Source organism: Euprymna scolopes, chromosome 3 (assembly GCF_053919585.1).
Source record: "Euprymna scolopes isolate OS-2025 chromosome 3, ASM5391958v1, whole genome shotgun sequence".
Lineage (NCBI taxonomy): Eukaryota > Metazoa > Mollusca > Cephalopoda > Sepiida > Sepiolidae > Euprymna > Euprymna scolopes.
In genome coordinates, this window is record NC_136484.1 from 126,546,196 (window position 1) to 126,570,190 (window position 23,995).

Consider the following 23,995-nt stretch of genomic DNA (forward strand, 5'->3'; position numbering starts at 1 on the left):
AAAGGAGTTGAAAGCAACCATTGAAAGATATGTCAACATACCAATTAAACTGATTAGGAACGTTTTCGATTCAATCGGTGAGTGTTGTCAGCTGTCCATGGACCATAATGGCGAATAATTTGAACACTTTCGATAATTAACTGGTTTCTATATTTGTTCACAGTATTTTGATGTATGAAACATTTCTTCCTTAAATGTTGGTTTTATGGTCATTTAAAGAGTGTAAACATTTTATTGGGACACCCTCTCTGTGTGTGTGTATAAATTTTCACCAAACTGTTGTGAGGGCTTTTTCAAGAGTGAAACAAAAGACGGAAATATCTGTAATTTGGGCAAAATCTATAGTAATCAGTGTACAAGTCAAGTTAAATACGTGTAATGAGAAAAAGAAACCTTTCCCTCTGCATATTTAAATTGACTTGTAAACTGTTTACTTTCCCCAAGTTACGATTCTGTTTGTTTCGATATTGAAAAAGCCCTCACAACAGTTGGGTGAAACGTTGGATTTCAGGTCTTTTTTAAAACTTTAGGCCATACTGGCAGATTTATTTTTTTCTTTATATATATTAGATATTTTTTGACAAAACAAAAGACCTTGTAAAATGTAAAATTGGTCTTTATCTAAACAAAAAATATTGCAACTTTTTCCTCGTTAATACAAATGGGGCATTTAAAAAGAAAAACACACAAAGCTTGAATTTTATCAACAAGTGAATCTTAAAGTTTAAAAGAAAGAAATTAACTTATTTTAGACATTGTTTATGAAAAAAAATTTTTTTTTTTCTTTTTACATTTTTGTAAATGATACATCCGGTGAACAAAATTATTTTTCTTTCTCTCTCTCTCTCTCTCTCTCTATATATATATATATATATATATATATATATATATATATATATATATATATATATATAATCTCAAGGGATGTAAATTTGTTTTTTAGTAGAATTGGTCCCCTGATTTATTGGAGAGGGACCTATGTTTTCAGTAGTGTCCGTTAGTCCGGATGATTGTCAGATAACCGTCGATTAGTTTTTCCTGAAATTTTGCCACAAATTGTATTTCATTCAATAGATGTGCACAGTAAAAAAAAAAATATTTTTTGCAAAGATTTCTGTTGCGTTCCCAGAGGCTCAAAGGAGATCAAAAATGCCCCAAAATGACATTTTCCCCCCATAACTTTTGATCCATCCATTAAATTTTTCTGAAACTTGGCCAAAATGTGGAGCCCATTGTTCTTAATCCAGTATAGGTGACCCTGGCAAAATTCTGGTTCACATCCCCAGGGAGTTTCAGTGCTAAATATGCCCCTTTTTGTGGCTTTTTTCATATTTCTCAAAAAAAAAACTTGATATGTCTGACTATAGTATTCTTTCACGGTGGTCAACTCAAATGTACATGTGTTAGTGCCTGAAACTGCACCGGTATCCCCATGGGCTGAAGAGGTAAAAAATGACCAAAAATGGTACTTTTTGACCCATAGTGTTTGATCCATTGGTTAGCTTTTCCTGAAACTTGGCCAAAATGTGGAGGCTATTGTTCTTAATATAAATTCAGTATGGGTGACCCTGGCAAAATTCTGGTTTGCATCCCTCTGAGACTTTTTGGGCTAAAAAAACATGCTTTTTTGGAGCTCTTTTTTCATATTATTCAAAAACTTGATATGTATGTCTCTCTAGTGGTTTTCCATGGTACTGAATTCAAATATACATATTTTAAGGCGTGAAACTGCACCGTTTGTTCATTTTCACTGGGATTCTGCATTCCCAGGAGCTCCAAAGGAGCCACAAATGCCCCCAAATTGCAAAAATGACACTTTTTACCACATAACTTTTGCCCCATCCATTAGATCTTTCTAAAACTTGGCGCAAATGTGACGGCAACGTTGGCCCTTCACACTTCTCACATTCATCATTTCTTCACTATTTTTTTGTGGCTTCATCTCACATGCAGCACCAGAGGGGGACCACGCATGCGCGACTTGTTCTACTTGTTCTTAAATTCATAAAGGGCAAAAAAAAAAAAAAAAAATCACTTTTGTTGAAACCCCAAATTGCATAAGTCTAACTTTCTTTTCTATTTTTCTAGATTTTCCTTCTCTTTCATTCTATTTTTCTGTTTTTCTCTTTCTCTTTCCACCTTGTCTTGCTTTACTTTCCCCTCTTATGACAGTATATGAAAACTGAAAATATTTTGCTGTGAAAGACTTCAAACGATGCAAGTAGGGGAAGTAGAGGAGTTCGGTTTCATCAAAGAATCCCCTCCTACCCACCGAACACAAATATGCACTGGCGTCTTTCTCTTAATTTTGACTCTCTGGGTCGAAACTTCTTGCAGTTATATTTGGTGTAGATTAGTGTAGCATCTGTTCAGATACTACTCTTCCTTTCTTCTGTTCTCAACCGATGAGGAAGAGATCTTTCTAAACTGAGGTAATTTTTTTATGTGCAAATTCAGATTGATGCTTTTTAGATAGCTGAATTTTCTCCATATTAAAAACTGACTTTACAAGGCAAGTACATAGATATAAATCAAACTCAATTGCAGCAAATAGATGCAGTTGTAAAAAAAATAAATATATAGATGGAATAAAGGTTTTTATTTCTAGTGGTAATATCAAGCCCATATCATCCAAGTTGGAGTAATTAGTGGGGGAAGCCATGACCCCGTAAGTCGAGAACTCCTTGATTTCAACATTTTTGTCATTAACCAAAGGTTTAGCTCCAACTTTGACTTTGGAGCCCTATTAGAAAGTCCGTTTCTTTTCCCTTTAAATTCTAATAGTGTGTACATGTTCTGCCAAATTCTGAATTTTTCAGGGTCAGAGGAGCTTTCGAATTGTGAAATATAAATTTGGTAGTCAGGTTTCAAAGTGGGGATTTTTTTTTTTAAACCAATTTCTAAATTTCGATCACTGCAGAATTAATAATGACCCCTAAATTAACAAAAAAAAATCTGGTTCTAAAACCTCATTTTAATTAATCTATTATATAAATCTCACCTGTCTGTTGAAATGTATATATGTATGTCTCGGTAAAACTTTTCTCAGCAGCATCAGACCAGGTTGGTTGAATAATTTGTGAAAATTAGAAAGAACGGTCAATTACTTCCTATAGAAATTGACGTTCGCAATGAGGGTGGGTAGCAAAAAATAGTTCCTTCATGACAATTTAACCAAACACGCATGAGCAAAACACATTCTTTCTTGAATTGGTTTTTATAGAATAAAAAAAAAACTATATTACTTTGCTCGTGCGATGGTTATCTTAAGGTTTCACTTCGCGCCAACATATCGGACATTTGTTTTTTCGATTTTCAAAGTTTTAATTTTTAAACAGTTATTTATGCGATTTATTTTCCCTTTTTTTTTTTTTTATTTTTCCATCACAATTGCTGTTTGTGGTTTTTGTTTTTCCGATTTTTTTAAAAGAAGTTTAAACATGGTTATTTATGCCATTTTATTTATTTTTTTTTTTTTGTTCACTTATTCTTTATTTTCCATCACGTTCACTGTTTTTTTTTGTTTTTGTTTTTCCAATTTTTTAAAGAAGTTTTAACATTTAAACATGGTTATTTCATTCACTTATTCTTCTTTTTTCTTTTTTTTCTGCTCAACACACACCTCCAAACACCCGGGCAACGCCGGACACCTAGGCTAGTATAATAATAAATACGAAATTTGCATTAATCAAAATATCATTTTTTAGCATATTTTATGACTGGGCAATGCCGGGCAGCCTGCTAGTGTAATATATAACTTCATTCTAGCAGTTATTTTACACTTTTGTTAATGGCTTTTATTAATATCAAACTGCTGATCAATATCCGTTACTTGTGCTAGTAATACATAAAACTAATTATTCAATTTTATTTTTACTACCCCCTTCCTCACTCTTATATACTTATAATATGTAAAAAAATTTTTTTATTGCTTTAAACAATAAAATATTTTTGATTAGCAATTTTTATTTTTGTTCTTTATCTGATTAACAAAAATAACTAAATTTATTCATTTTTATTAAATGGTATGTGGAAAATTTTCTGAAACATGGTCAACATCATTTGATCCATGCTACTAAATAGAACTTTGGTTTTTATTTAAATAATGCATTTAAAATGCTTTACATTGTCATGGTTTGGTGATTTTTTTTTTTTTTTTTTTTAACTCACATTAATGATGTTAATAAAATATTAACATTTTTCGTGATTCTTAAAATTCTGCCAGATTTTCATAAGTTATTTTTTATAATGTATTCTAGAGTAACGGCTTCTCCATAAAATACCATTTTCCTTTGTTTTTAAGATTATAAATGAATCATAATATTTGACTTAGACTTATAAACTTTAATTCTGGTCAGGAATTACTTTCCAAATGATATTTTAAAGACTTCAAAAACTTATTCTAATTTTTTAATAGCCATGATAAAGCATTCTATCTCGAACATTTTTTTTTTTTTTATGATTATTATTTATAAAAATAGTACTGCTTAAGTGAATTAAGTCTTAGTTATACTTGTTAAATTGCAGTTTTTAAAATTTTCGACACCCAGCATAGCAACATCCAGTGGTTGCATACGGAGTTAGAAGGTTTAGCATGAGACACAAGAGAAAACCAGTTGCAAGAATGTTTTTGTAATTCCATACACTTTTGGTTCTGTACTCGCCTTCTTGTAATATTTTTGACTCATAATGAGAGTTGGGAGATTCTATTTATAAACCCTGCTGCTAGGAACTGACGAATCAAATTAATTCACGTTCTGCTATAAACCAATCACAAACCAGAATTGCTCCATAAAAATCAAGCCTTTTTAACAACGTTGCAAATGTTTCCTTCGTGTCAACACGAGAAGGATCTTGTACTCTTTGGCTGCAAAATTATAAAGTCTAGAACCTGTTCAGAACAGCTGTCCACTGAGAATTAATTATCTCTAGGACTTGTATAGAATAATCACCCATTGGAAACTTTTCTGAAACTAAACATTGCTTACAACTCAAGCTACTTGCCACACACAGAGGTGGGCAGGGGAAGACAGATTCTAATATTGACACCTCCCAAATTTTCACTACTGAATGTTGAGGAAAGGTTGGAATGGTGTTGTCGATTTTTTTTTTTTTTTTTTTTTTTTTTTTTTGCTGTAGAAAATTCAAATTTAGAATTTCTGATTAGGATTCAAGTTTACATGCTACAGTAGATTTAATTAGGATTCATTTTTTTTTGGGGGGGGGGTATTTCTTTAGAAAAGGACAAAAAAATTTTTTGTCTGCATCCCATTTTTAGTTAAATATATAAGAAATTTTTTTTTTTTTTTTTTAATACTGACTGGCATGTCTAAAAGTTAACAGTATGACTAAACCATAATATTTGACTTTTTGTCTTAAAACTTTTATTCAAGGCAAAGTTTACTTTCTATTCCCCTGTGTAAAGGCTTGAAAAATACTTTCAAATTTAAATGGCTATGATATTATATATGTAATGAAGTGTGTGTGTGTATATATATATATATATATATATATATATATATATATATATATATATATATAACACACACGCACACACACACACACACACACACACTAGTTAGCTGCATTTCAATGACCAAAGAAATAGTCCACAATCTTAATTTTTTTTATTTTGGTGACTGACTATATTTTCTTACTTTCCACCTTATGCATGTTTCACAGCCTGTAACAAAAATATTGTACTTGATTTTATAAACTGTTCTTCAGAGACTATCATCTATATACCTATAAAAGTGAAATTGTCTGTGTGTGCACATTTCCCTACCAAACTACTCTGTTAATTTTCAGTTTACAGACTTGAGATTTGACATAAATTTGAGAAAATCTTTTTAATCGGTTTTCAGACAGAAATTTGGCTTTCAAGGGGTGAAAGTTCAACGATTTGACCTTTGAAAACTCTACCAAACTACTCCATCAATTTTGGGTCTAAACACTTAAAATTTTAGATGTAGGTTACTTGGACATGGATTAAACTTTTTAATTTAATTTGAGCCTAAAATAATAAATGTTAAGGGATCAAAATTGGGGTCAAAGTTAAAAAAAAAAAAAAAAAAAAAAAAAAATTGACCTCTGCCATCTCTACCAAATTACTCAGCCAATTTTTGGTCTAAATATTTGAAATTTTACATAAAGTGTATTCAGACATAGGGCAAGATTTTTATTCGGTTTTTGGCCGAAAATTTGGCTGTCAAGGGGCCAAAGTTCAAAAGATTTGACCTTTGCGGTCTCTAGCAAAAAACAATTCAGCCAATTTTGGGTCTAAATATTTGAAATTTTACATAAAGGATATTCAGACAAGCAGCAAGCTTTTTAATCAGTTTTTGGGCGAAAATTTGGCTGCCAAGAGATCAAAGTTGAAAGAGTTGACTGTTGCAGACTCTACCAAATTCCTCTGCCAATTTTGGGTATAAACACTTGAAATTTTAGATGTAGGTTACCTGGACATGAGTCAAACTTTTTAATATATATATATATATATACACACACACACGTATGCCCATAAAGTTAGGAACAGTACATAGGACCCGAGCAAAGCCAGTCTAAACTAATATATTAATAAAAAACATGCAAACTATTTGAAAACAAAAAGGTGAGAACAGCAAGTCACTCCCTAAATAAGCATAACTGTAAGCTTTTTTTGAAACTATTTGAAATATATTATAAGGAATATATACTTTAAAATATATATATTTGTTTAATATAAACTCTCTCTCATGTGTGTGTGTGTGTATATTGACTAGTAGAGAACAGGTGTGCACCACTCAGTCTGGGACACTTGTAACATGTAAAATACCAAAACCTGATGAGTATATATAGAATCGGCCATTATAATCTATACATATAAAACGCAAAAGTGGCGTGCACATTTTTGTATGTCCGAGAGTATCTCGCTAGATTATTATATGTACAATTTGCGAACGGATGTTATCTCTACATTTATTTTGACCGACTTTTATTAAAATCTACGGTATTCCGTCCTTTCGCGTGTGTGTTCGTCTTTTTCGTATAAAAGCTAAAAAACTAATTGAAGCGAATGGCATTCGTCCGCCTTCTTAATAATGTCTTAATAAAAGTTTTAAGAAAAAAAGTCAAATATTATGGTTTAGTCATACTGTTAGCTTTGATCAATGTTGAGAAACCCCTCATATCAGATGATTGCTATTCATTTGGAGAATTATCCCTTTTTGTGGAGAGCTGGTTTTCCCCAACATCGTGGGGAAACAAATAAATGGCAGAAGCAGGAAGCTTAACTGGCCTCCAGCAAGACGTTCATTACTGCGCCTGCATGAAGTCATTCACTTAGCATCGATAAATTTGAACGCTTTCCACTTCCTCTCGCATCATAGCGCAGTGGTAAGATGTCAGCTTTTCTTTCACTTTCTTTTCCGCCTTCGCGTCACGGGTTCGAGCTTGCCTGCCTGCCTACTAATCCCCATCTCCTAAATACCTGGGCAACACTGGATACTCCCGCTTGTGAAAAGATAAAAAGAAATGTTTGATAATTTTGTAAATGATTTTCTTTATGAACCCCCCCCCCCAATCCTACTTTATCAATTTACATGGCTTGTGGAATGTATTTTCATTTTGTGGCAAAGACATATGAAAATAATAATGTGATGAAATGTAAATATATTCTAAAAATCAGGTAACTTGATCAAGTATTTTTTATTTTATTCTATAAAAAAAATCATTTTTAAGCGATTACTGGGTATTCGTAGGCACTAGAACATAACTCAATTCATACTGGCTAGATTTATCTCTCTTTGTTTCTTGAGGTTGTTTTCAAAATGGCGGGTGAAACGGTCACTTCTTGGTTACTTATAAAAATTTTTTATTTTTTATTTAAAAATAAAGCTATTGATCAATTTATGGGATTGTTGGAGTATATTTGCATTTCATCAGGGGCACATACAGCATACAGATTTTTCTTTATTTTTTGTTTTTAATAAAGGAAAATATCATGACAAGAATCGCCTGTTATTTTTGTCAAAATATATTAAGTACTTATAGAATACCTATATTAATAAAATTGAGAAATTTGTGTTTCTTATGTCAGTGTAACTTTAATAACTACACAATAATTTTTTTTTTTATTGAAATAAAAAGAATGCAATTATGTGAAAAAAAAGAAATTAGAAAAAAAAATCCTATTTAAGATAATTTAATTACAAAACTAAATCTTCCAGAATGCATTTCAGTTTCTTTATAAACAAGTCAACCATTTTAATCTTTTGTTAATTGTTAAAGGAAAATAAAAAGCGCGGATTACTTCATAACCCTTAAATATTTAAAAAGGAATTTAGAAGCATTTAAAGTCTTCATTAGAAAGTCGTTTATGGCTTTCAATTTTTTAGCAAAGCCTCATGTATTAAAAGATTGCAAGTTTTGTAGATTATTTACATCCAATAATTTTATAAGTAGATTAAGACATTGCCTTAATGAAATTATAGTTTTATAACAGTTTAGTTCAATAAATAATGACCAAACAATACTGTAAAAAAACAAACAACATACTTTAAAAGAAAAAAGCATAAAAAATGAAACACTGGGTAGGTAAAGCTAGTTCTTTATATGTTGAAAATATCAAAATATGATACAATTCTTTTTGTTCTTCACATAGTACTATTTAATGTTAGGAGATGACATTATTTTAGCAGCTTAACTCTTTTTATTTATTTTTCATTTTTTGGATGGTTTATTTATTTTTTTTATCTACTTTTTAATTTTAAATTCAGGATGAAGTCGTCGAAACTCAGACCTATGATGTAGAAGAGTTAGAAGTGGATGATGACGATGTTGATGATATTCCGGATGAGGATAATATTGAGGAGGGTGTAAGTTGAAGCATTTTAATCAAAATTAGATAGAAATTTTTTTTTTTAATCTGTTTTATTTAAAGTCTTATTTGTATAATTTTCATCATAATTGAATATTTATAACTGCCACATATATTGTACAGTGATAAGTAGTGCGATTGTATATCTAAATGCAAAAATAGGTTTAAGGCTCCTAAAATTAATACCAGAATTGTCCGCAGAGACTTGTGACATAACAGATAAAGTACTAGGTAAAGTTCAACTTTGACACCTCTTCTGGAGGTTGAAAGTTCAATCCTCAGTACGGACATTATAAGTAATACAATTGCAAATTAAGATTTTCATTTGTTATGGCTGATGGACTGAGAACATGCCAACCCTGTCAATTAAATAAAAGGTTCTGTTAAAAAAATTTCATATAGATTCTTGAGTTCAGCAAGTTACACTTGAAGATGGTCAGAGGTTACTAGACCATCTTCAGAGATTGTGAGAATAACACTTGAGATGAGAACAGTAGTCTGAATAACCCAAATAATACACCCTCATCTAAAAAAATTCATACAACTAGATATAAAACTAATTAATTTTTACATGTGTCCAAGCTTTTATGTAAGAGTCTATGTGATGCTTAAGTTTGAAAGTTTATGTAAGAGTCTATGTGATGCTTAAGTTTGGCTGTCAGGTGGGCTCACATTTGCTCTAAGAGTCTATCTATTTGTCTATCAATCATACTAATATTTGAAATAGCATTTTCACAAGGAAATGCCTAGATTGAAGACACACATTTGAAAAATATTTGTTCTTATCAAAATGGAATTGACCGAAATATTCCCAACTGCAAATCGTTTTACTTTTTCTTAAAGAGAATAAACAAATACATAATTCAATATTTGACAAGATATGAGCTGAATTTAAAAATTTCATGGAAACTATTTTCAACCACCAAATTAAAAATAACTTGTATTTAGCACATCAGGAATTCATTGAATGTCTAACTGGCTTACCTTTTTACTTAATAATTGAAAAAAAAAAAAAAGATTGATCTCGATTTTTTTCTAAAATTATTTATTCCCTCCCCCCAATTTTTTTTTTTTTTTATTAAAAAAATTCTTTTATTTATTTATTTTTTTATGCATGATTTGGATTGTGAATATCTATTTCTGTTGCTGTCTAATCTAAATGAATAAATGTGAAATTTCTTTCTTTTTCGTTTATCACTGTTATATTAACATCAAAACAGCTTACTGTTCTTTAAATCAATACATTGTTTGAAATACTCTATTGTATTGAGAAAAACCCAAAGAAACCTATTTAAATATCGAATTTGTAAAATTATTTTTTAAACAGTTCATAATTGTTTTGTTATTCATTTGTAATTTTATTGTTCTATTTTTCCTATATACATGTAGGCAATTTTTTGTATAGATATTAACAGTAATTAATATGATTTTAATAAAAAGTTAAATTACTAAAATCTTAGAATATTTATTGCTTAATTTTCAAAGGAGGCAATTTAGATTAAACTAATATCACTACCAAGAAAGCTATAACAAGGTATAAGCAAAATAAGTTCATAAAAGGGAGGCAATGACTGAATGCTTGCTTGCTCTTTTCCAGCATTAGTGATGCCACACTTTTTTTTTTTTGTATTTACTGATTGTGTTTTGATCTAACATTGTAACAAGCAAAGTTTGATGTGTCAGTTCAGATGATATTTGGGCCTGACTTTGGCTATCTATATAGCACTCTAATTTTTGTTGCAAATTGACAAAATACCCCCCCTCCCAATTTAAGGTAAACACTATTTTGTTTTTAAATTCAAAATAAAACAGAGGCAGGTAATCATAGAGGAAGTCATAGTTTTTTTTATATGCATGGCTTGATAGGTCAGGAACCTTTTTAATCCTGCAGGTCATATCCTTTGGCCAGACAAAATAAATGTTAAAAAAAAAAAAAACTTTGCCTGTAACTGCTTCAAATAGGTTCTGTATTCAGCCGATTAAATCCAGAGCCTCTGAGTAGAGGCTTGATTCTAGAGTTTGGTAGAATAATAGGATGCTGAATTGATGTTCCAATTTCGATCATCATAATTGAACCAAAGATGATACTCTCCTTTCTGCTGCAAAAGTTTGTAGATATTAAAAATGAATGAATCTTTTGAATATAAGTTATAACCATAACTTGTTTTAAAGTGGTATCTTTTTTTTCTCCCTACTAATCTAATATGGAGATTTTCATTTTTAATGAATTTTTGTTTCTATTCTAGATTGAGACCTATACAGAAAGTTTGGTACCAACTCAACCATATACAGAAGAAGCTGTTGTTATTGTTGGTAGGTAACAATTTAATAGAGAATCTTTAAAGCATATGTTTGAAAATTTTGTCCATTTTTTTTTTTTTTTTTTTTTCTTCTTCCCTAAAAACTAATGTTATTGACCAATTGAAATATGTGCGTATAATGCTAATGAATACATCATGGTCACCAGTTAATAAAACATTTTCTAAGTTTATATTTTATTTAATCTTCATTCTTTTTACAAATAATAAGAAAAAACATTGCAATGTGATTATCATAATTATATTTAAGCGAAGAGTGATTTGATGTAGGGAGAGGGCTTATAATAAACAATTCAAAGTGTTGCATATCAAATTTCTTTTAATTGATGAGTAAAAATATTAATTGCAATATTAAGATAAAAAAATGAAAACAAAATTAGCAATGTAAAATATGCGTTATTTTAAAGAAAACAATAAAAATTGAAGTCTGAAGGTAGATTCAAGATACGGAACAGTTATTAACAGCTAAATACACTAACTGCTTGTGCCATAAAGTCATCCGACTGAATTCTAAATATCAAGATATGTTAAAGATATATCTAAAATGGATTAAATAATTGAAAAGCAGCATCCCAAATTATTTCAGGGTTTTCATTTTCTCACAAACTGTATCTTGATTCAGGAGTGTTCAGATTTCGAAAATGTTATATTAATAGTAGTATTCTTTGTTAGTATCAAAGACCAAAAATTTTTATGAAAAGACGTTTTTAAAATTTATCAGTTAGGATAATTTTTAGATTCAGATTTGTTTCTTCTGTAAATAGTTAAAATAAGTTATTTTTTTATACATGTATCTTAACTTTTTGCTCTTTTGCATAATATTGTTTTATTTATTTTTGTATTCTATTGATAAGTTTGTTGGTTAAAGGAATCGCTTAAGTTTTCTGTTTATTATTTTTAAAGAACTTGCCTCCATACTTACAAAACTGTTTAAGCGTTGCGTTAACGAGAAGTGCTTTCCAACACCCTGGAAAACCTTGTCAGTATGCCCTGTATTTAAGAACTCAGGTGATAAATCATCCCCCCTCTCAGTACAGACCAAGAAGTCTCTTGTGTGTCATGAGTAAGTTACTGGAATCCATATTAAATAAAGAAATAGTCAACCACCTCAGCAGAAATAACCTCCTTAGTGACATGCAATATGGTTTCCGTTCTGCTAGATCTACAGCTGATGTGCTAACAGTCCTATCCCATAGGATCAGTGAATCTCTCGACAAAAGCTTCCTTTCTAGGGCAATTGCTCTTGACATATCAAAGGCCTTCAATAAGGTATGGCATGAGGGCCTACTTCACAAGATTTCCAGCTACAGTATAACTGGAAATGTTTCCTCAATAATTAAATCATTTCTCTGATAGGTTATAAGAGTAGTGGTTGATGGGCAGAAATCAGACGCCCAAATATTAATGCTGGAGTCCCCCAGGGTCCATCCTGGGCCCAACTCTCTTCCGGATCTACATCAATGATCTTCCAAAACAGATACTTAATTCATTTGTTGACATCTATGCTGATGACACAACCATCTATGACAACACATCAAAGGCCGTAAATGACAAAGTTCTCTCTTCTTCCCTCTCCTCTGATCTTGAGCGCGTGGTTCAGTGGAGGAAGAGATGGCTGGTTACTTTTAATGCATCTAAAACCAAGCTCCTAACTTTACATCGTCAATGCTCTGTTCCTCATCTAGCATCAATCGAAATGGATGGCTCTCGTCTTAGGGAGGCTTCATGTTTTGACAAGCTCCTGGGTTTAACCATTACTCCTGATCTGAAATGGAACACGTATATAAAGTGTTGCCCGGGCCACTTGGAAAATGGTAGGATCTTTCTACCGCTCCAGAAGATACCTCGCTACTGATGCAATTCTCTATCTCTATAAAAGCCAAGTACGTCCAAAAATGTAGTACTGCTGCCACATCTGGGCTGGAGTTTCAAAAAACAGCCTATCCTGCCTTGACAAAGTGCAAAATAGACTTTGTGGCTTAGTGGGGGATCCTCTCTTCTCTTCCCTGCAACTTCTCTCCCACAGAAGAGACGTTGCGAGCCTGTCTTTGTTTTATCGTTATTTCCATAGCAAGTGCTCGTCCGAGCTCCAATCTCTGGACCCCCTCGCCAATATGATAAACACCCGTCTGGCTGAAAATACTGTCAATAATTTTCCCTACTCTCTATCTGTGCCTAAATCCAAACGTAGATTCCATGAGCAAAGCTTCTTTCTTCGAACTGCACGCCAGTGGCACTCTCTGCCGCTTGCCTGTTTCCCACCTGACTACAACTTGGACATCTTCAAGTCCAACATAAACAAACTCCTGACAAACCGCCCCCTTAAGTAAGTCACTCTATCAAAACCCCCAATACTAAAGATTACTACAATACTATCTCATTGATTATTGTACACCAAATAATCCTTATCCCCGAGTGGCTTACAGGCCTTGGTAAGTAGTGATCCCCTATGTAAAAAAAAAAAAAAAAAAAAAAAAAGCACTTTTTTTTAAGCTTTGTACCGTAAGACAGTTATTATTTATGAAAGTTTATTCATCTAAGTTAAATAGTTGATGGTGAGCTGAAGGCTCCCTCTTGATTAGCTGCTATACTGATGTGTAGTGGGGGGGGAGAGGTACTTCATTCCAAAGACTACAACACTTGCCCTTGATCCTCTCTTTACAATGCTGAGTATTTATCAAGGTGCAATCAAGTATGATTTTAGTGTTTGGTATAACTTAATACATTTCACATATAAAATAAAACTGAAATGTGACTCTATCCATGTAATGATTTGTTAGATTAATTTTTTTCTTTCTTTTTTTTTTTTTTTATCTTAAGATGATGAAGAAGAAACAAATGCTGAAATCCAAGTTGATTCTCAAGATGAAGATGAACGTCCTCCAGACCAGGATAATTCTGGTGAGTTGCTTTGATTCTCTTGTTCACATGAATATATAAAGCCAAATACGGCACAAAGATTTTGTGATTTTTGTAAAATAAACAAACATTTGTTTTAAATTAATATTTTAACGTACTTCAGAATATTTTTTCTTTTCAGTACCATGATGTTAAGAAGAAAAGAATGTAGTAGTAAAAAATCCATGTGTTTCTTCAACGGTGATATTTTTTAATGTCGGGGGGGGGGGGGGGCACATGGTTGCAAACACTTAGGGTTGTGTTCTCCGTGATATATATATATATATATATATATATATATATATATATCAACTTTTTCAAACTATGCACGATTAAATTTGTACAAGCGTAAAACTAATAAAAATATGTCTGCAAGTTGAAATGGACATTTTTGCATTTTAAACTTGTTGGCATATTTCTGCATGCATTATTTATCCATTAAAAAATTGTACTCGTTTTAAACCATCCTTGGTGTATAGTTACTGTTTCCTGTTTTCAGTGTTCTGTGACTAGTAGTTTCAGAGTTTATTGGTTAAATATTTACACACACCTACATCTACTGTATTATTTATATAGATTTGTTACATTTTAAATGTTCAATTTATAGAGTGGTTGACAAATAAATATGGGTAAAGCTTACCTTTTATTCTAGAGTTTCCTTTCCTACTTAATGCTTTTGTATTGACCCTAGTAAAGTATTCTTGGTGCTTATTTAGAATTAAACCTATTTTAAAAAAATAAATTGCAGAAAAATCTTTGCTGTATGTCCTTGTCACGGAATGAAAATGTCATGTTCCAAAAGACATGTAAATTGATCAAATACTAATTTTTTTTATATTGAAAATCATTTAGCGATTTTAATTGGAAATTGTAGCCTTTACAAGGCTGATTTCGATCTTGATAGTTCAAGTTGAGTTATCTCCCTCTTTTTAAACCTGGTGTTATTAGATCTGGTTGTCTGAAAACAGTGACTTCCTGACTAAAATGCAGCGCACATAAATGTTATTGTCCCCCCCCCCCTTTTTTTTTCTTTTTTCAAAACTCAATCTCGTTCTGCAAAACCAAGAAATAAAAACATTTATCCCCCCCCCCTCCTTTTTTTTTCTATCCTTCCCCGCTTTTCTTTCTTTTTCCCATTTTTTTACTGTGGTCTTGTTGGTGGAACATTAGAATGTCGACATCCCCCCCCCCCACTCCACCTCATCCGTAGAGGGTAAAAGTCCCTAAATGGGGTGACCTGTTAGCTATGGGTAGCAACTCGTGAAGCCTTAGAATGGAATCCTGGAGGTCAGGATTTAACACTCTCACTTCCAAACACGGCACTTTGGCCCTTAACTGGGTTAGGCTGGGTGGGGGTTCGGAAAGGCCCGATCCGATCAATACTTGCTTACATAAAACCAACCTACTTCAGACAACATAAACCATCAGACACCTCCAAAAATCGTCTGACTCTCGATCACAAACAAGAGGTAGAGCATAAGTAAGTATCAGAAGGTGGTGGCAAGGGTCAATCTACTAGTATTAGTATGGAAAAGCTGTTACGGGAAGGGATTAAAACTGAAGTTTTCATCAAAAATGGGAGAGGAAAACAAAGAAACCTGAAATGCTAATAGTCTCCTACTAGTGTGAGTATACCTTCCTTGTATCCCTATGATAATAGGGCGAAAGGGTTTCCCCTAACATTTTCCGCCGATGGACTCCGAGGCGGGTGGGGAGGAAGGAAGATGTAATATAAAAAAAAAAATTAATCTATGTCAACCCACAAAAACAAAAGACCCCCATATTGATTCCAGCTCAGAGTGCTCATACATACACAGAATTAGAACAACAAAATCACCAATAAAATAAAAGATTCCCAAGAGAGCAACACTCCAATCACCCTATGCCTCATTCCTCATTGAAAAAAAAAAATAGATCTATGAAAAAAACTAAGGAACAACACACTCCTTATAGAAGTACCCAATAAATTCTCAGCAACTATATTTCTAAACCAAAACCATATCCACAACCTTACCCTCACACCACTTTGAACTCCTCAAAGAGTGTGATAAAAAAGCCTAGAAGTTCTTGGCAAGGATGGAATACTGTTGCCACATCTGGGCAGGAGCTGCTAGAAAGGACTTGTCCTGCCTTGATAGAGTTCAAAATAGACTTCGTAGCCTTGTAGGAGATATCCTTTTCTCTTCCCTGCAACCTCTATCTCACAGAAGAGATATTGCAAATTTGTCTCTGCTGGATCGTTATTTTCATGGAAAGTGTTCGACTGAGCTTCAGTCTATGGTCCCCCCCTCGTCAAAATTTCACAAGAAACACTCATCTAGCTGAAGACACTATCAATAATTCCCCCCACTCTTTATCTGTGCTTAAACGTAGATTCCATGAACAAAGCTTCTTTCTTAGAACTGCACGCCTGTGGAATTGTCTTCCGTTTTCCTGCTTTCCAGCCGACTACAATATGGTTGTCTTCAAGTCTAACGTAAACAAGTTCTTGATGAGCCATCCCACTTGTTAAGAAATTTATTGAATTTCCATTATTAACGATTACTATATTGTCCAATTGACTACTGTACACTCTTTAACCCTTATCCTCGAATGGCCTCTTGGCCTTGATAAGTAGGGATGCCTATGTAAAAAAAAAAAAAACTCACTTTGCTAGCTAGATGAAATTAAAAGTAACTTAATGGAACAAGTTGTCATAGACGTTCAAAGAGTAACAATTAAAAAAAAAAAAAGATTCCAACAAACATCTACATCCTAAACTTCAACACTCCCAAACCTCCTACTGAAATAAAAATCAGATATCTAATAGAAAATAGGTTTATATACCAAACCCTTTGCGATGTCACAATTACAATAAATCAAAAAGACAAATGCACCAGGCCACTAACGTGTAAAAACTGTGGTAAAATTGGAGAACATATTAATTGCGAACTGCCATTAAAATGCACAAACTGTAAATCTATCGTACCCAGAAGTGAGAAGTTAGTTGAGTGCACACCAGACTCACCAACATATGCAATTTAAAGACAAGAAACTGAAAATACTACAAACTAAATAAAACAATAGTAAACAACAAATTTACCCAATACTATTTAAACCCAAGGATCTTTTAATAAACCAAAACAAAACCTAAGAAAAATCAACATAGCAAACAGAAAATAGAAATGGTGCTGTTTGAGGACAAAAACAAATTCAAACTAATCAGAGCCAAGAAAGAAATAAAAACAAACCAAAAAGCCTGAAAATCGAAAAATCTCTCCAACGCTCTATATCCAAACCAGAAATAATATCAAATGAAATACCAGACCAAAAACCTAAAATAATACAAAAAATGGAAGTGCATGAACATTTGCAAGCACCTACAAGACCTTCCCAGAAACAAGATAATAGAAGCAACAATATATACAGAGAAATAATAATCAATTCATGAATAGAAATAAAAAAAAAAATACAACAAATCATCTAATGTCATGGAATAAAATCAAATTATACCAAACTCCTTTATACTTATTTCACTCTTCAACCCAACCATAGTCTGTCTTCAAGAAACCTTCCTGAAACAAGATAGCATCAAGAACTACCAAAATATTTAATTACATTTATAACTCTGGGGGCGGGGCCTCAGGGGGAGTAACTATTCTAATCAGAAATAATATACTTCACAGCAAAATAAACATAACAACCAAGCAATTGTCATTAACACCATTCTACATAAAACAATGACGGTATGCTCTCTATATATCGCAGCAAATGATGACATAGATAAAAAGGAATTGAAAAAACTGATGGAACAATTACCTAAACCTTTCATCCTATTAGAAGACTTCAATAGACATAACATCTATGAGGATGTAAAGACCATCATAAAAAGGGCAAAATGTTGGAAGAGTTTATCAACGAAAATGATATATGCTTCCTCAATGATGGTGAACGTACATGCATCAACCCAACTAGCAGAAATCATTCAGCCATCGACCTAAGTTTATGTGACCCATTGCTGTATATGGACTTTAATTGGAAAGTACATGATGACGTGTTGCAGCAATCATTTGCCAATATTGATAGAAAGCCCGAAATTCAACAGTGAAAAACTTCCTCAATAGAAACTAAATATGGCCAACTGACAAAGAAAAATGTAGGTATAGGTTGAATCACAAAGAGCCAAACAATGATACAACAAAATTTTTCGCAGAAACATTACTAGAAATTGCAAATGAATGCATTCCTAAAATCTCAGCATTTAACAGACTCAGCAGACCCTGGTTCGACAGTAAATGTCGGGAATCCATCAAATTGCGAAAAGCAGCTCTGAAGAAATTTCAGAAACATCCCATAACTACAAACCTGATGGAATACAAATTAAACAGAGCTAAAGCCCGTAGAATAACAAAGGCAGCTAAAAAAAAGAAGGCTGGAAAAATTATGTCAGCAAATTGAATTCCTCCATGGAACCGAGAGCAATATGGGAGATGATTTGAAAAATTGCCAGTAAACATCAATCAACACCAATTAAGCTCCTTAAAAATAACTCGAGAGTAACCGATAAAAAGAACATAGTAAGTTTACTAGCTGAAACCTTTTCCCAAAACTCCTCTAATCAAAACTTTAACACAAAATTTATAACAATTAAATAAAATGCTGAACGGTACAAGCTAAACTTTGAATTGAAAAACCTAGAAGTTTACAATAAACTTCTTACATTAACCGAATTAAAAGATTGTATTAAAAGATCCCACAACACAGCCGTAGGACCAGATGAAATCCATTATGAATTCTTACAACAACTCCATACAGAAGCACTAAAATTACTACTAAGAACTTGTAACAAATTATGGACAGAGGCAAATTCCTAGACTTACGAAGACAAACTACAATAATAGCAATCCCAAGACCAGGTAAAGACCATTTGAACCTGCAGTGGTGATGCCTTTGTAAAAAAAAAAAAAAAAAAAAAAAAAAAAAAAAAAAAAATAATGGAAAGGATAATCAATGATTCGTTTCGTATCTAAAATCCAACATCCTTATTTCTAACCTACAATGTGGATTCCGTAATAAAAGCACAACTAATCACCTCGTTTGATTGGAAACAGCTATAAGGGAAGCATTTATCAGGAATGAGCACTTATCAGCAATCTTTTTCGACCTAGAGAAAACCTATGATACTACATGGAAATATGGAATAATGAGGGACTTATATAAACTAGATGTAAAAGGCAGATTCTCACAATTTACAAAAGGATTATCTAACTACAAATTTAGAGTTAGCATTGGATCCACATACTTGGACACCACAAACCAGGAGGAGGGGGTCTCTCAAGGTAGCATATTATCTGTGACACTATTCAATGTTAAAATTAACAGCATAGTGAAATGTTTGGATCTTGGCGTTGAGGGATCTTTATATGTAGACAACCTTCTGGTGTATTGCAGATCACCATTGAGCGCAAACTCCAACAATGTTTAAGTAAATTAGAGAAATGGGCAATGGAAAATGGATATACATTTTCCAAATCAAAAACCAATTGCGTTCATTTGTCACAAGAAAAAAACTTCACAATGACCCTACACTGAAACTCGAAAGAACAGATATCCCTATTGTAGAAAAGCACAAATTTCTAGGACTAATATTTGATAAAAAAAAAAACTGACATTCATCCACCACCTGAAGAACCTAAGAAATAGTTGCAATAAAAAACTGCAACTACTACGTGTAATAGCTCAACAAAACGTTCCCAGTTGAAAATCTTCATGCAGAGGGTAACAAAATTCCTGCAAATATAAGGAGTCACAAACTGGGTGCCCAATACTACACTAAATTAAAAACACCTCAAAGTAATCTAGCATTCAAAGCTACGTTCAATCTGAGATATAAAAATTCATTTGAAGCAAAAAGAAAAGCCATAAAGCTTTTTAGTTTTGGAATAGAAACAATACTACAGGAATCGGAAATGGCTGTAGAACACATCCTGATTGAAACCGTACCTTAGATTCTCAAAAAACCCAAAGTAATACTAAAATGAAATGAACTCCCAAAAGCAAAAACTCCTCCTCATACCTATAAAGAGAAAGCCTGTGATATCCTTCTGAAATACCCTGACCATTTACATATTTTCACCGACGGCTCCAAAGACTGGCGTGTTACCATATTGAATGAAAATACCCTAAAAAAAAAAAGGCCCTTCCAACAGAAAACTATTTTTACTGCTGAAACATGTGCCATCAACCTATCACTCAACATTTTAGAACAAAATAAACATAAGAAATTCCTAATACTCTCAGATTCACTTTTTGTTCTAACATCACTGAATAACAAAACTCGAAAACCTTCTAATCATCAAACTACTAAACAGAATTGACACATTATCTAAACACAAAGAAATTATTATATGCTGGATCCCAAGTCACATCGGAATAAAAGGAAATGAAAGAGCCAATTTAAGAGATAAGTCAGCTTTAAACCTGAACTCTGAAACAATAAACATTCCATGTATTGACTTTAAACCCAAAATTAATCAACAATTTCATGCAAAATGGCAACAACAATGGAACAATAACATAAATAACAAATTATACCAAATTAAATCCATTCTAGAAGAATATAAACCAACTACTAGAATATCAAGAAAATAACAAGTTGTCATATCCAGAATTCATATTGATCATACAAAACTCACACGCTCCTACATATTGAAACAAGAGCAACAACCACAGTGCTCATTCTGTCCCAAAAAATTTTCACCATCAAACACATTTTTGTGGAATGTAGAGTCATTGATAATGCTAGAAAACAATATCTTAAATCCAACAATATGAAGAACATCTTTGAAAACAACCGCCTGGATCAAATACTCCCTCATTTGAGAGTAACGAGATTTAAAAAGAAAAAAAAAAAAAAAAAAATTCTCTACAAAATAACTAACTAAATCCTATGAATAAATATATAAAGCATAAAGACCTTTTTCTAAACTACTGTATTTGGCATTAAATAACCTGGAAAGGGTTGATATGTTGTTCAACAACCAAACCTTTATTTATTAAACATGTATACAGTTTTGTTTTGTCATAAAATTTAATTTTCTCAGTTTAAAAAAACAAAAACTACTTGACCAATTTACATAGGTTTTGGAATATGGCATCTTTGTTCAGTGCTGGGTATGTACATACATTATGAAGTTTTTAAAAAGATTTTTCTGTGTTTTAGTTTTGAAAATAGGTTTAATTTTAAATCAACACCATATTCTTAAATAGTAACATTAGTTTCTGCCATCCAGCAAATTGGGTTTGACAAATTAAGTACATCTGCAAGGCTTTTCGTTCAATTGCAACAAAGTGGTAGGGAGGAAGATTCGATCCCGTGGAAAGGAGAGGTTAAAACTGGTCCCAATTAGTGCTAGATACTTGGTCCTCTATTAACTTGACAGCCAAACATGGCTTAAGGTGCAGGTAGGCTAGAAAATGTATCAGTTTATGTGCAAAATGTAAAAACCTTTATCTACATCTTTCAGTATCACATTTTCTTATTTTGAGCACAGACTGCTATTATTTAATAAAGTATTTAGTTTTTATCCTTTTAAATATTTTCCAACCATTATAAAGCTTCTGACATTACTTTTTTTAATTTACTTACAACATAGGTAATACTGAAATGTGAAAAAAAGATTACAGGAATTTTAAATATTTTCTTTGTTGTTTTTCCTCTCTAAATCCAGCATGTCAAACTGTGACTGGTTCGGTTCCAATGGGTTCAACACCGCAATTATTGCCATTAACATCCCAGACTGCTGCCAGTAGTGGAAGTGGGAGTGTAGGAAGATCACAGTTAACTCCCTTTATGTTCCAAGTAAGCCTTACAACTTTTTCTTTTGTCGCTAACTTCAAAAAATACCCTTTTTTAATTTATGTCTGCATTTGGTTTTTAATGTTTATTCTGTTGTTAAAAATTAAAAAATGTTTTCAATTTAAAAATTATTTGTATACTTTATTCAGATAATCTTTTACTTTGTATTTATATGTCTGAATTTTTTTTTTTTATATTGATATATTAAAAAAACATTTTTTTCTATTTATTTAAAAAGGAAATACAACTTTGTTATATACGAAGGCCAAGAAGAAAAAAGGCGAACCTTTTTCTGTTTATTTAAAATGAAAATACAACGTTGTTATATATGGGTTGTGAAATTGCATTCATCTGCAAAAGATCTATCTAATTTGCATATTCTTTTAAACATTCATTTTAATTCCCTATTAGTTTTTTGGTTTTCTTATGGGTTGATCATCTTTAGTTAACTATTACGTGTAATTATATTCATGCAGATATTCTACATGATTTACACTTGCGTAATATTTGTGTAAAAAGATTATAGTAAACACAAATCTCTTTATATATATTTATGGATGTGTATATATATATTTGTTTAAAGGATTTTGCCTACCAAAATCCTCTGTCAGTTTGTTGTCTACAGATATGAAACCTATATAGGGTATTCGAAACTTTGATATTTGGGTTTTAGCCGGGGAAAATCTGTGTGGAAATTAAAGAAATGGAATTTGTCAGGTGAAGGTCGAATGACAGCATTACGAATATGCATGCGTAACGTAATAGCTATTGGTTCATGTTTTACTTTTTAGCCTTGCAGCAAACATGTCTTCATAGCTCGGGCATTAACATCAAAGGAAAAAAATAAATCATAAGCTAAACATTTTGGTTTCGATTCTTGGTGGTGGCGCACAAGTCTTTTTATTTTTATTTTTTTTTTTTTTTAACTTAAATCTTCAATATGTATAGGGTCCAATATAATAAATGCGAAATCTGCATTAATCAAAATATCATATTTAAACATATTTTACGACCGGGCAATGCTGGGCGGCCTGCTAGTTAAGATATATATATCTCATATAAAATAAAAATTTTGTTTCAGGGACCTCCTGGCCCTTTTGAAGAGGGTGATGATTGCACTGTTCCTAGCACCCCGACTTTGTGTGTTCCTCGTCGAACCGATGGTTTTGCAGAAGCTGTCAAGTAAGTTGCATTAAAATTTCAGCCATCACCATTTGTTATTTTGAGAAAGTGTTGATGCAAATGAATGCGTGCATAAGTCGACCATTGTTGCTTTCATACGTTATGACACATTTGCATCATAATTCTACGCATACTTTTAACTTCATCAAATAAGTATATCTTCAAAAATTATCGGTTTCTGAACTTTGTTGAAAGTGAATTTAATAAAATTGTCGTCTAAATTAAGACATTGATGTTAAGAATCCAATAACTTTAATCCTGATTTTTTGTGTTGACTGTTTTGATTGGTTGTTTAACACTGACTGCTTTTTTTTTTTTTTTCTTATTTCAGTTATCCACAAGTACCTCAGCGTTTTGTTTTTGGATCTGGAGATGGAGTTGGTCCCTCAGAGTTAGCATCTCAAGGAGGTAAACATGTAGCTTTTACCAAATTTTAGGGGACTAATTCTGAATGTCACTTAATTATTGAAGCAGGATTGAGGGGTGGAAGTGCAAGATTATCTTATATTTTTTTTTGTAAAATATTTTTTTAAAGAAAATTCTATAATTAATATACAACTTAAGGTCAACTGTGAAAAAATTGACCCATCTCTCTATTTTTCATCTTTATTTGATTTTTTATAAGAAAATTTTAGAATTTTATATTAGATAAAAGTTACAATATATTAACACTTTAAATTATGATTTTTTTTTATATACCAAAAATTGATGTTATTTTTTATGCATGTAGAATTTTTTTAAAAATGTTTTTTCTTTTATTATTAACATATTTTCATGGTCGCTTTTTGAAATGCATTAAATAAAACAAAAAATGTTCTTATTGAGGATAAGAATTAGTTTTGATGTTATAAGTTTTTCTTAGATCCTCTTTTACTTCAATGGTTGATAATACAAAGTCAATAT

General features: G+C 32.0%; 1 protein-coding gene across 16 annotated transcripts in view; it reads left to right on the plus strand.

The window, feature by feature from the left end:
- The window catches only part of LOC145258715 (nucleoprotein TPR-like), a 198,587-nt gene that overhangs the window by 162,030 nt on the left and 12,562 nt on the right, over positions 1 to 23,995 (plus strand). For all 16 annotated transcript variants that reach the window (XM_080116631.1, XM_080116632.1, XM_080116640.1 and 13 more), the window contains 6 exons: positions 8,757 to 8,855; positions 11,104 to 11,170; positions 13,996 to 14,076; positions 21,783 to 21,913; positions 22,992 to 23,092; positions 23,424 to 23,500. In XM_080116631.1, the coding sequence (XP_079972757.1) occupies positions 8,757 to 8,855; positions 11,104 to 11,170; positions 13,996 to 14,076; positions 21,783 to 21,913; positions 22,992 to 23,092; positions 23,424 to 23,500 (556 nt within the window). The remainder of the gene's footprint in view (positions 1 to 8,756; positions 8,856 to 11,103; positions 11,171 to 13,995; positions 14,077 to 21,782; positions 21,914 to 22,991; positions 23,093 to 23,423; positions 23,501 to 23,995) is intronic.